General features: G+C 38.6%; 2 protein-coding genes across 3 annotated transcripts in view; both read left to right on the plus strand.

Moving 5' to 3' along the window:
- The window catches only part of LOC132160678 (protein phosphatase 1 regulatory inhibitor subunit 16B-like), a 45,323-nt gene extending 44,279 nt beyond the window's left edge, over positions 1-1,044 (plus strand). For both annotated transcript variants that reach the window (XM_059570315.1, XM_059570316.1), the window contains exon 11: positions 581-1,044. In XM_059570315.1, coding sequence (XP_059426298.1) covers positions 581-1,003 — 423 coding nt within the window. In that variant the 3' untranslated portion in view covers positions 1,004-1,044. The remainder of the gene's footprint in view (positions 1-580) is intronic.
- Positions 1,045-7,594: 6,550 nt separating this feature from the next.
- On the plus strand, positions 7,595-10,538 carry LOC132160418 (protein FAM210B, mitochondrial-like). The gene is made up of 3 exons (XM_059570105.1): positions 7,595-8,149; positions 9,731-9,897; positions 10,287-10,538. The coding sequence occupies exons 1-3, from the start codon at positions 7,727-7,729 to the stop codon at positions 10,501-10,503; spliced, it is 807 nt and encodes a 268-aa protein (XP_059426088.1). The 5' UTR covers positions 7,595-7,726; the 3' UTR covers positions 10,504-10,538.
- Positions 10,539-12,500: the final 1,962 nt, after the last annotated feature.

Here is a 12,500-nt window from a genome sequence, read left to right on the forward strand (position 1 = left end):
CACTCTTGTGTTATTCCAAGCCCATAAGACTGTTTCATCTTCAGAACACAAATGAATAAATGTGACCCTGGAAACTGAGATGTATGCATCATCTGAAGCTGAATAAATCATCTCTCCATTGATGTGTGGTTTGTTCGGAGGACAATATTTGTCTGAGATACAACTATTTGAAAATCTGGAATCTGAGGGAGCAAAAACATCTAAATATTGAGAAAATCATCTTTAAAGTTGTTCAGATGAAGTTCTTAGCAATGCATATTACTAATCAAACATGAAGTTTTGATATATTTAAGGTAGGAAACCTACTAAATATCTTCACAGAACATGATCTTTACTTAATATCCTAATGATTATAAAAAAAAAAATAAAGTATAATTTTGACCCACACAATGTGTTGTTGTCTATTGCCTCAAATATTCCTGAATGTTACTGAAACTCCAGGTACTTATTACTTAGAGAATCTAAAAAGGGTGATAAATGCATCTTCAAGCGGTTTAATCCGAATCTCTCGGCGCACAGGATCAGGTGATTTGACAGGAAGTCCAGCTGTTGTGATGTTTTGACCTCCTTGTTTCCGCAGACGCAGCCGGACGACGTTCCTCGAGCGCTGGGGATCCTGAAGGAAGGCGGCCGACAGAACGTCTGCATCTCCAGCACTCCAGCGCCGCCTGTGTCTAACGGTGACCCCGTGACCCCTGACCCCTGTGACCCCGACCCTCCGCCCTCCGCCGAGGAGCCCAAGCGCAAAGAGCGTGCGCAGACACTGTCCGAACTCAAGAAGCAGCGCTCCGCCGCCAAACTCCTCACACAGCCCGTGCTCAACGGACACCTGGGAAACGGCTCGACCAAACCCCGTCCAGAAGATCCACGCATGCCGCTGGTCTCGTCCAATGGCAGCGCAGTCTACTTCACGCCGGCCAGTGGAGACCCGCCCCTTCTGAGGTTCAAGCAGCCAATAGAAGACGAGGATCCCAAGAGTGACAGCTGCTGCTGCGTCTCATAAGGCACTCTCAAACGCCGCACTTCTAGGAACTTAAAGGACAAGTTCACGGGAACGGGAACTTCTCATTCAGGCTTCCCAGGTTAAATGTGTGACTTGTGCTTCTCTGTTTCACTTCCAGCGGTGTGATGTGTGATTGTGTACACACAGACAGCCGTCGCTCTCCTGTACAGTATTTATTTGTATATGTGGATAGAGCCACTCTTCTATAAGATTATTTATTGTATTCCAGAGAGATGAGGGGACGGACGGAGCAGTATTTTTCTATGACAGTGTTATAATGACCAGATGAACTCACATTTCACACTCACATCACAAGAACATAATAGCATGTGATATTTTTTGCATCGTGACATTATTTTCATGATGGTTTAACAACAGCAACAAAAAAGCTGCAGGAAAATGGACTAATTTAATTTAAATCAGCACCGCAGTAAAATACTAACATGATGCATAAATGCAAAATAATTTAAACATCAAATTAAATGTAGCATTATTTTTTCTATTAATAGTACTTAATCTAGTAATTTTACAGACGTTTTAAGTCAGATTTTATGAAAATGTCACGGTTAAAAAAATAATAATAATAATTTGTGACCCTGAAACACAAAAGCAGTCATAAGTAGATTTCTCTTTGATGCCAAAAATCATTAGGATATTAAGTAAAGATCATGTTCTGTCAAGATATTTAGTAAGTTTCCTACAGTAAATGGATCAGAAATTCATTTTTGATTAGTAATATGCATTGCTAAGAACAACTTTAAAGATGATTTTCTCAATATTTAGATGTTTTTGCTCCCTCAGATTCCAGATTTTCAAATAGTTGTATCTCAGACAAATATTGTCCTCCGAACAAACCACACATCACTGGAGAGATCATTTATTCAGCTTTCAGATGATGCATACATCTCAATTTAAAAATAAATGATCCTTGACTGGTTTTATGCTCCGGGGTCACATATTTTTGTTCTTTTGATGTGAAATATGACCTTAATTTGTTTATATGAAGGATCAGAACCCTTCATACACTGCTCTCTATGAAGGGTTTATTTATTTCGTTGGATTCGCTCGATTGTGACGCTCTGCTCTCGGGTGCCAAAGTCTTCCAGAGTGATGGACATCAGAAGCAGCCAATGAGGTTTCAGCGCCACTCATGTAGCCCCGCCCACTCCTCGACACTCACTGCATTCATGCATTCAGAGGCGGGAAAGAATTTAAATAATGCCAGGAATGCGTTTCCTTCAGACGATGGAAAGGAGTGATTACAGAACAGATCGTACAGTGTTATGTAGCCTTTGATTCTAAAAACTGAAATATGAATAGAGTTCACATTCGTTCGGCTTTCATTTCTACTGAGGAGCATGAAGGGGAAAGAGCATCACAACTACTGATTTTATAATTTACTGGAAGCTACTGATCGCTGTATTAACATGTTTTCAATAAATTGTATATTTTGATCAGTTTCTAACCCTTTTCTGTCATCGGTGCTCCGTGTGATCATCGATCCATCGCTGCACAGATCTCTGGGAGTGTGTGTGGAAAGTGCAGACTGAGGTTAAAGGAAGTGATTATTGCGTCATCAGCGTGTTTGGAGTCTGCTGACGAGCGATGAGCCACAGTGAGTCAGCAGAAAACGAGTGATGAGGAAGAAAACACTCACACATGTGCTCTGATAAACACTGATTCAGTCTGCTTCCATCAGCTCAAGCTCTGTGTGTCAGTCTGCTTTTAAACTAGACATTTCATTTATATTTAATATATATATAATGATAAAATATGACATGTTACTTTCAGAAAAAAACAAAATTTCATTGCATGAAGGGGGTTAATTATGAAAATGTGTTATGTTTCTAAAAGAAGTATCTTCTGCTCGTGCAATTATTTGATTAAAAAATACAGTAAAATTTGAAATATTATTCTAATGTAAAGCAGGAGTTTTCTGTGTGAATCTGTGTTAAAGTGTAATTTATTTCTGTGATGCTCCGCTGTATTTTCAGCATCATTCCTCCAGTCTTCAGTGTCACATGATCTTCAGAAATCAGAATAATATGATGATTTACTGCTCAAGAAACATTTCTGATTATTATCAATGTTGAACACAGTTGTGCGGCATGTTTTAATTAAAAATTTTAAAGAACAGAATTTATTTAAAACCGAAATCTTGTAAAATTCTGTGGACTACTGTCCAAAAGTTTGGGGTCAGTAATTTTTATTTAGCAATCAATACTTTTATTTAGCACGCGTGCATTAAATTGATAAAAAGTGATGGTTTGATAGTAGTAAAAAATATTGTTAGAAAAGATTTCTGCCTTGAATAAATGCTGTTCTTTTAAAGCTTTTATTGATCTAAACTTTTGAATTGCAGTATATAGAGTTTTATATCTTGTAATATTGGTTTATTAATCCTCTGTTCTCTTGACGTGTTTCTGTGAGTATAGATGAATCCAGCACAGACTCAAACTCTCAGTGAAGGAGAAAAATAACTCTGTTTTCTTTGGGTTTTAATGAACTGCTTGTCTTGCAGATTCAAACAGCAGAGGAGAAAAACAACGCTCAGTAGGAAACATGAGTTACTAAACACATAAACAAAGGCACAGCGTGAGTGAATGTGGAGGAGGAGGATGTTACAGACACACACACACACACACACACACACACACAACCACACTCGCACACACACACACACACAACCACACACACACACACACTCACACACACAACCACACACACTCACACACACACACAACCACACACACATACACACACACACACTCTGCTTGTTCTTTCTGAAGCTCCTCTATCTCCTGAAGCAGCTCTGAGTGGAGGGTGTGACTCCAACCACACACTCACACACACCCACACACACACACACACAACCACACACACAACCACACACACACACTCACACACACACACTCACACACACACACAACCACACACACAACCACACACACACACTCACACACACACACTCACACACACACACACCACACACACACACTCACACACACACAACCTCACACACACACTCACACACACACAACCACACACTCACACACACACACACACAACCACACACACTCACACACACACGCACACAACCACACTCACACACGCACACACACACTCTCACACACACACACACACACACACACACTCTGCGTGTTCTTTCTGAAGCTCCTCTATCTCCTGAAGCAGCTCTGAGTGGAGGGTGTGACTCCATCCACACACACACACACACACACACACACACACACACACACACATCCACACACTCACACACACCCACACACACACACACACACACACACACACACACACACACACACACACACACACACACACACACACACACACACACACACACACACACTCTGCATGTTCTTTCTGAAGCTCCTCTATCTCCTGAAGCAGCTCTGAGTGGAGGGTGTGACTCCATCCACACACTCACACACACCCACACACACACACACACACACACACACACACACTCACACACACACACACACACACACACTCTGCGTGTTCTTTCTGAAGCTCCTCTATCTCCTGAAGCAGCTCTGAGTGGAGGGTGTGACTCCATCCGGACGTTTCCTATCATTGATTCTGGTCTTTTGTTGAACCTCGATGGTGGAGTAATCTCCTGAACTCCACCCGAGCAGACGAGTTCCTCATGCCTCAAACTTTGAACATTCCTTCATTCAATGCGTCTGAGCTCTTGTTTGTTCTGTGGATAAAAGCTTCTGCTAAAACAGATAATAACATTCACAATCATCATGTACTGACATCTCACCTAACGCTTCAGCATCCATCTTTGATAATGTTAATAATAATAAACTGAAACAGAGAATGTGGCAGATGCACGTCGAAGTATTAGCTATATTTATGTGTCTTATTGTGAAGAACTAATGATAATGTTCTTATAATCTTTGATTTACATCGATCTGATTGTGAAATGTGATAATTGTGATCTGATGGGGTTTTATTGCTTAATGAGTGTGAGAGTTCAAGTTTGTTTGATTGCCCAACAGAGCTTTATGTTCAAGCTTGTGTAAGACATTCATTACAATACAGGAAGGATTTTCAGCTTATGGTTTTTATTAAAAAAACATTTTGAATTATTATCTGTCAGCATTGCTCCATCAAACACACATTGCTTCTAGCAGGAGTTTAACGAAGATCATTTTTTCGACAAAAAGATTGAGCAGCACGACTGTGTTCAACATTGATAATAATCAGAAATGTTTCTTGAGCAGTAAATCATCATATTATTCTGATTTCTGAAGATCATGTGACACTGAAGACTGGAGGAATGATGCTGAAAATACAGCGGAGCATCACAGAAATAAATTACACTTTAACAGATTCACACAGAAAACAGCTGTTTTATATTAGAATAATATTTCACAAATTTTACTGTTTTTTTATCAACTAAATGCAGCATTGGTGAGCATGAGAGACGTTTTTCAAAAACATAAATCTTACTTTTGGAATAGTTTGGAACAGTAATAAATTAACACCCATACAACAAAAAATAAATAAATGTATTATATATATATATATATATTTATATATATATATTCAAATAATGTATTTTAATTTTAAATATATTTCAAAATATACAAAATTATATTTTGGCAATTTTTCTATATATTTTTTAATATATATATTTGCATGTTGCACATTTGGAAAAAAAAACATACAAGAAAAGGCCAAAAAATATATTTTCTAAGACATATTTACATAAAATAGATTTACAGAAATACATTTTTATACAAATACAATTTGGTTAAAATATAAATATTAAAATATATTTTGTCCTCTATATATTTCAGTCCAAGAAAATGCATTTTCCTGCCCCAGAAATACATTCAGAAATATATTTTGGTTTATGAAGGTTGAAACGAAGTATATTTCCTGTATATTTCAGAAATAAATTTCAATGAGCTGCTCTGCTCACAACATATATTAAGCATATATTTAAAATATATTTTTGCAACTACTTTTTATTTTTGCCATATGGACAGCAGCAACAACAACATTATTATTAATAATAAAAGTAATTATTATTATAACTTTATTTACCCAGGCATGTATAGGCTAATTTAAAAAAAAAAAAAAAAAAAAAAAGAGGATTTATACTTTTGAAGGAAGTAAATAAATTCAAACGCATCCAGACACATGATGATGATTTAAATTAATTTTAAATCAGGAACAAACGTCAGAATATTTGGGAGTAAAGCATGATCATCTGTGTGTTAAGCACTGACTCAGCCGCCTCGGTTCCTGCTCTGAGCCGCTTTGACCGAACAAACAAAGACTGTCTCTTTCCACTGATCAGAGATCATTTTTTATCAGATCTTTGCATGGAAACACTGGCATTGTGGGAAAAATGCCTTGTTAGTTTAAAAATAAAAAAATAAAGCATATAACCCACATAAACCCAAAAAGGAAATGAAACAGTCATGGAACGAGCATGTATCCTAAACTCCTGAAACTCTTTAGTGTCTCATATTTTAGAGAGAGAGAGAAAAAATGTAAACTATTTATGTGTGTGTGAAAAATTCAGATGTTGCCCCCTTTGTAATCGTTAAAATTTTCATAAGTAACTAATTTAATATACACACTTTTTTCTCAGTAACTGTAACTGATTAGTTACATTTATTAGATACACTTCATTTGAAGATTACAGTGTAATTATACACGTAATATTAATTAACTAAATGTACTTAGGATTTAGGTTAGGGTTACTTGCATGTAATTATGCATCATTTATTGTTATTATAATAGGAAGTACATGTAACGTGTGTAACAAGGACACCTTCAGATAAAAAGTGTTACCCATTAATTTATTTTCAAATTAAATGACGTTATTCTGTAACAGTTACTCCCCAACACTGCTCATGAATCAGCACTTGGATAAAGTTACACATAAGTGAAATGTGTTCAGAAGGATATCATCATAGTTTTGGTGACAATGACATAAATTAAAAGCCAAATATGAAAATTATGCAAAGTTTTCATGTTATCAGATTTAAAAAAAAAAAACATTACATTTGTACCAATGGGGCAATTCAGCAATTCGATTTACAGGAAAATCAGAGTACAAAATTTTACAGAGTAAAAAAATAATATAATCAGTTATTATGAATTACAAAATTATATTTAAAAAATGTTGTTAGCTAATGCTAACTGGCTAGCTACAGCAAGATTATGTATTTTTTTAAGTCCAAATATTTCTATTTCACCAGCTATTTAGAATGCATATGATGGAAAAACAAAGGATTTGATGAACAGAATAACTGCAACAATTGAGTTTTACCCCAAAAACTATGTTTTTTTCTGAACATATAATTATATTTTTCTTAAATAACACGTACTCCCCCTTCCCACAGGCACTACACTGTTCTCACATCACGTGTGTCCCTGGAGCACAGGAGCAGTCAGGAATAGCACAGATATATTTGGAGCAAACGGAGCACAGAATTCTAAATAAATGTATCTTGACCTGATCTTGTGGTTATTTTGGGGTAATCCCTCCCTCGACCCCTCACGCACTCACTGCACCTGCTGATGCTCGCGTGTGACGTAACTCTTATTTGAACTTGACCGCGTTGAGAACGCTCTCAGTGCGCGTGAGTGTGTTTTGAACGCAGGGAGGCGGGTCTTCGCGGACTGAGGCTCACCACGCTCGCGCTCGGTTCATATCACGCGTTATTCTCGTCTATGTATGTCGGAGCGATGTTTCTCTGTCGGAGGAACGCGTCTGGAGCGGCTTTATTACTGCAGCGTCTGCAAGTAACGTTACCGAGCCGCGCATTGCGTAACTACAGCTGCTCTCGTGTTTACCGGAGATTAACGGCAAGCAAAGCCGTACTATTCCGTTCGCGCTTGTACGACACGACTCCGTTCGGATCGCCGCTGGATCTCGGTGTTCACGCGCGAATGGCGGTGTTCGCTTTGAACGCTGACGCGCCGCGACGCGAATACAGCGACGCGAGGACCGGCGATCGGAGCGTCCTTAAACTCCGTGAACTCGAGTCGTTTCTATCCGTTCGTTCTTCAGCTCCAGTCGCGATCCGGTCCCGACGATCATCCACGACGCCCGGGAAGACGCAGGACGAACGCGCCGCTAACGTGACGCAAACGGTACGTCAACTCCTCTGGAGTTCTGATGGAACTGTTGATGTTTATTTGTTGTTTATTAATATCTTTTCAGCGGGTTCTAGAGTTGTGTGCAGAACGCTTGTAAAGAAAAAGCGCTCTGTTTCGTTGCGCGTTCTTTATCGAAAAGGTTCCATCATCATGTGTTCGGACTCGAGCTCGTGCTTATGGTTGTGATTGAAACTCTTCCTCGAGGTCAGCACAGACTGTGTTCTGCAGAACGCATGGGAGATGAGATGCGTGCTGTGGTGATGCTGCTGGTGCTCAGGTTCTCGTCCTGTTTGCATTGACTGGTTTGACTGGTTCTACTTCAACAGCTGATCTAGTTAATCATTTTTCACTTTCACTGTTCTGTCAAACTAGATGCAGATCACTCCCGATGACGCTGCTCTTCTGCTTTCTGTGTGTGTGTGTGTGTGTGTGAAGCACTAGTCTTTGACTGCTGGTTGTGTGTGTTGGGGTCAGCAGGAGCGTCTGGTTTTGTTGGGATAGTCCGTGTTTGTTTCCAGGTCAAGGGTCACACATGACCTTCACACGATGTCTGCTTCCTTCCTTTGGCTTTAGCTTCATAAATTCTATTTAACTTCATACAAAGTCATTTGTAGTTGCACACACTCATCTGGTTTCTAAGGCAGGGTTGCAAACTTCATATAGAGTCTGTTTGCCCTCAGCCTGATTTAACGAGAGGTTGAAGGTGTCTGAAGGTTGATCACATCTTTCTCCAAAAACCAACATTCTTCAGCGGATTTCTAGCGGTTTCATTTTCAGTTGTAAAGAACTTTATTGGCCTGATTGTTTACATATACAGTACTGTAATATTACCACAGCATTATACACGTACAATATTACAAAAAATAACAACAACAACACTCACTCTCTCTCTCACACACACACACACACACACACACACACACACACACACACACACACAGTCAGTAGATTGTGTGTCTCACACACTGTTATCTCACACAACACAGGACTGTCAGTTTAAGCACTGGCATGTTGCCACACACACACACACGCACATCTCTATGGCGATGAAAGCCGTGTTCTTTGTGTTGTTGGAGGTTGTGTTAGGTCATGTTTGTGGCTCACAGGTTAACATAACCAGAGCTCTCTGTCACAACACACACACACACACACACTTCTCATTGACTTCTCCAGTGTTTGGATTCTGAACTTCTTGTGACGGACAAATCTACTTCCACTCCACGATTAGAGCTAAAGTTAGTTATGTCGTTCCAACTGATCTTTATTTGTGTCCCTGGAGCACAAAACCAGTCATAAGGGTCAAAAAAGAGAAATGTATAATTGTGACCCACACAATGTATAGTTGTCTATTTCTACAAATATACGTCTGTGACACTGATGACTGCTTCTGTGCTGCAGGGTTATATTTGTTTATCCTCACTGCACTGCACTCATTGGCTCTTGAGTGAGTCACTCCAGAGCTCCTGCATTCTGATTGGTTGTGGTTCTGTTAAGCTCCTCCCAGTGAGGTCACTGGCAGCTTTCTCAGGCCTGATTCATCTCTGTAGTCTGATGAAATCTTTCGTGTCTCTGCAGGATCAGGTGTCATCTGTGTCCGGCGCTGAAGGTCAGAGGTCAGGTGAGGAGCCCAGTAAGACGCAGCAGCTCAGGAAGGTGTTTAAGGAGTACGGCGCGGTCGGAGTCTCTTTCCACATCGGAATCTCTCTCATTTCTCTGGGAATGTGCTACCTCGCCATATCCAGGTCAGACTCATTTGACAAAAACAGTAAACTCCATGTAACCAAATACACAATAAAGACATTTACAGGTTCGACTACTTCAGTCATTTCCATGAGTACAAATCGTAATGTTAAAGCATCTAATGATATTCTAGGCAAATGTATGCTTCTAATTCTATATCAACGTAATCATATAATATTTTAATTTTAAAGGAGACACTGAATGCAAAATTCACTTTTAAATGGTGTTTGTTTGGATATAAATGTATCTTAGCAGTGTGTAAACGCAATCACCCTCCAATGATTAAAAACCACTTCTTTTTAAATCCCCCCAAAACCTAAACAGTCTCAATTATCGAGCGATTTGTGTGTGTGTGTGTGTGTGTGTGTGTGTGTGTGTGTGTGTGTTCCAGCGGGCTGGACGTGACGGCTCTGCTGTGTAAGCTGGGCTTCAGTGAGTCTGTGGTTCAGTCGCGGCTGGCTGCTGGCACCAGTACGTTTGTGTTAGCGTACGCCGTCCACAAGCTCTTGGCTCCGCTGCGGATCAGCATCACGCTGGTGTGTGTGCCTCTGATCGTCAGACACCTCCGGAGGACGGGACTCTTCAGAGCCGGTCCAAACCGTCCATAAGCTCCTCTGTCCGCTCCACTCGTGACACTAACTCCTCCAGCGCTTCTCTACAGACGCACAGAAGACCGATGTGAACGCTGTGATGCTTCGGGTGGTTTTCTGATCAAGACTTTCATGATTGTTTGGTAGTTTGAAGCTCTACAGTCACAGTTATGTGACGTCTGTTGACAGTGATTTTATCAGATGGGACTTTTCTAAGTTGAAGCGTTAATGAAGTGCTGTAATGTGCAGGTTTGTCTTATTCTAAGACAGTTTAATTGATTTACTTTACACTAATGTTCATCAGATCTATCAGACGGGCTTTTTGGGAGATTTCAGGACAATTTTGGACTTTGACTTTTAATTATATTGACAATCTCATTGTGTGATTCATTATTGAAAAGTCAATGTTATATTTGGCTGTTTAATTCTATAATAAAATGTTTGCCCTATAAGGACTAAACATTGTTGTTGTTGGTGTTTTTATGCATAAATGTGACCCTGAAGCAGGAGTCATAAGGTTTTTTTCATATATATATATATATATATATTTCTTTTTTTTTTTAAATGCATCATCTGAAGCTGAATAAATGATCTCTCCAGTGATGTGTGGTTTGTTCGGAGGACAATATTTGTCTGAGATACAACTATTTGAAAATCTGGAATCTGAGGGAGCAAAAACATCTAAATATTGAGAAAATCATCTTTAAAGTTGTTCAGATGAAGTTCTTAGCAATGCATATTACTAATCAAAAATGAACTTTTGATATATTTACAGTAGGAAACCTACTAAATATCTTCATGAACATGATCTTTAATATCCTAATGATTTTTGGCATCAAAGAGAAATTGATCATTCTGATGTCTCTTCTGGTTTCCGGTTAGGGTTAGGTTCTACACACAGAACATCATATTTATCAAAATAACAGAACACACCACATCTGATTCATGTCATTCTGATCATAATATTTCAAGTAGAGAATACATTTTATAGCATCTCAATAGTTAGACTTTTCTTACATTTAAAATCAAATAAATTCATGTCATTCATCATTTTTATTTGTTACATGGAAAAAAAAAGGAAAACATTTCACAGAAAAGTAAAAAAATGAGATGAGGACAGTTTTAAAAGCACCTTTTTATTACATATTTTGCACATTTACAACTTAAGACATATCAACTTTGTATGGCGCACATATTCCCTTCTATGTTTTTTAATTGTTTTTTATTATTATTATTTTCTAAGGTACTTGAAACTCAAATGTTTTCACAATCTCACACAGAGCAGTTTATTTATAGGCCATTTTTATTTACTCATAAGATTTGCAGTCACTTTAAAAGAAGATCAGAGGAATAGTCCCAATCATATTTACTTGAAAACAGCATTTTTTTCCTTTTTCTTCAAATATTTTATTTCAACCTTTACCTTTATTTATACAGCCCTTTACAACACTCAAAGTGAACCAAAGTGCTTTTCAGGAGATATAAAATAAAAATAATAACAATAAATATAAATATATAATGACACAAAACAGAGTATTAAAAAAAATAAAAATAATAATAATAGTTGTCTGCCACAAAGAAAACACAAAATGCCACAACAACTGCTATAAATTAAAAGCCAGTCTAAATAAATAAGTCTTGAGCTTAGCCTTAAAGAGGCCCAAGTCAGTGATTGTACGTAAATCAGCAGGTAGCTTGTTCCAGAGGCTTGGCCCAGCTACAGAAAAAGCCCGGTCACCCCAGAGTCTGTACCTTGTCCTTGGGACTTCCAGCAAAAGTTGATTTGTTGATCTAAGAGCCCTGTTTGATTGACGCAAAGTTAACATCTCAGTTATGTATGGTGGTGCGAGGCCATTGAGAGCTTTAAAAACAAACAATAAAATCTTAAAATCAACTCTAAAAGAAACTGGAAGCCAGTGGAGCGAAGAAAGAATTGGAGTAATATGCTCACGTTTGCGTGTGTTAGTTAGAAGACGGGCTGCTGCATTCTGTACCAGCTGAAGGCGCCTGAGTGA

This window comes from Carassius carassius, chromosome 17 (assembly GCF_963082965.1).
Source record: "Carassius carassius chromosome 17, fCarCar2.1, whole genome shotgun sequence".
NCBI classification, from domain to species: Eukaryota; Metazoa; Chordata; class Actinopteri; order Cypriniformes; family Cyprinidae; genus Carassius; species Carassius carassius.

What these genes read in the sequence shown, in the direction of transcription:
- LOC132160418 (XM_059570105.1), top strand. Translation starts at nt 7,727, where the DNA reads ATGTATGTCGGAGCGATGTTTCTCTGTCGGAGGAACGCGTCTGGAGCG. An exon ending in CCGCTAACGTGACGCAAACG is followed by an intron (nt 8,150 to 9,730) that starts GTACGTCAACTC and finishes GTGTCTCTGCAG; the next exon opens with GATCAGGTGTCATCTGTGTC. An exon ending in TGCTACCTCGCCATATCCAG is followed by an intron (nt 9,898 to 10,286) that starts GTCAGACTCATT and finishes TGTGTGTTCCAG; the next exon opens with CGGGCTGGACGTGACGGCTC.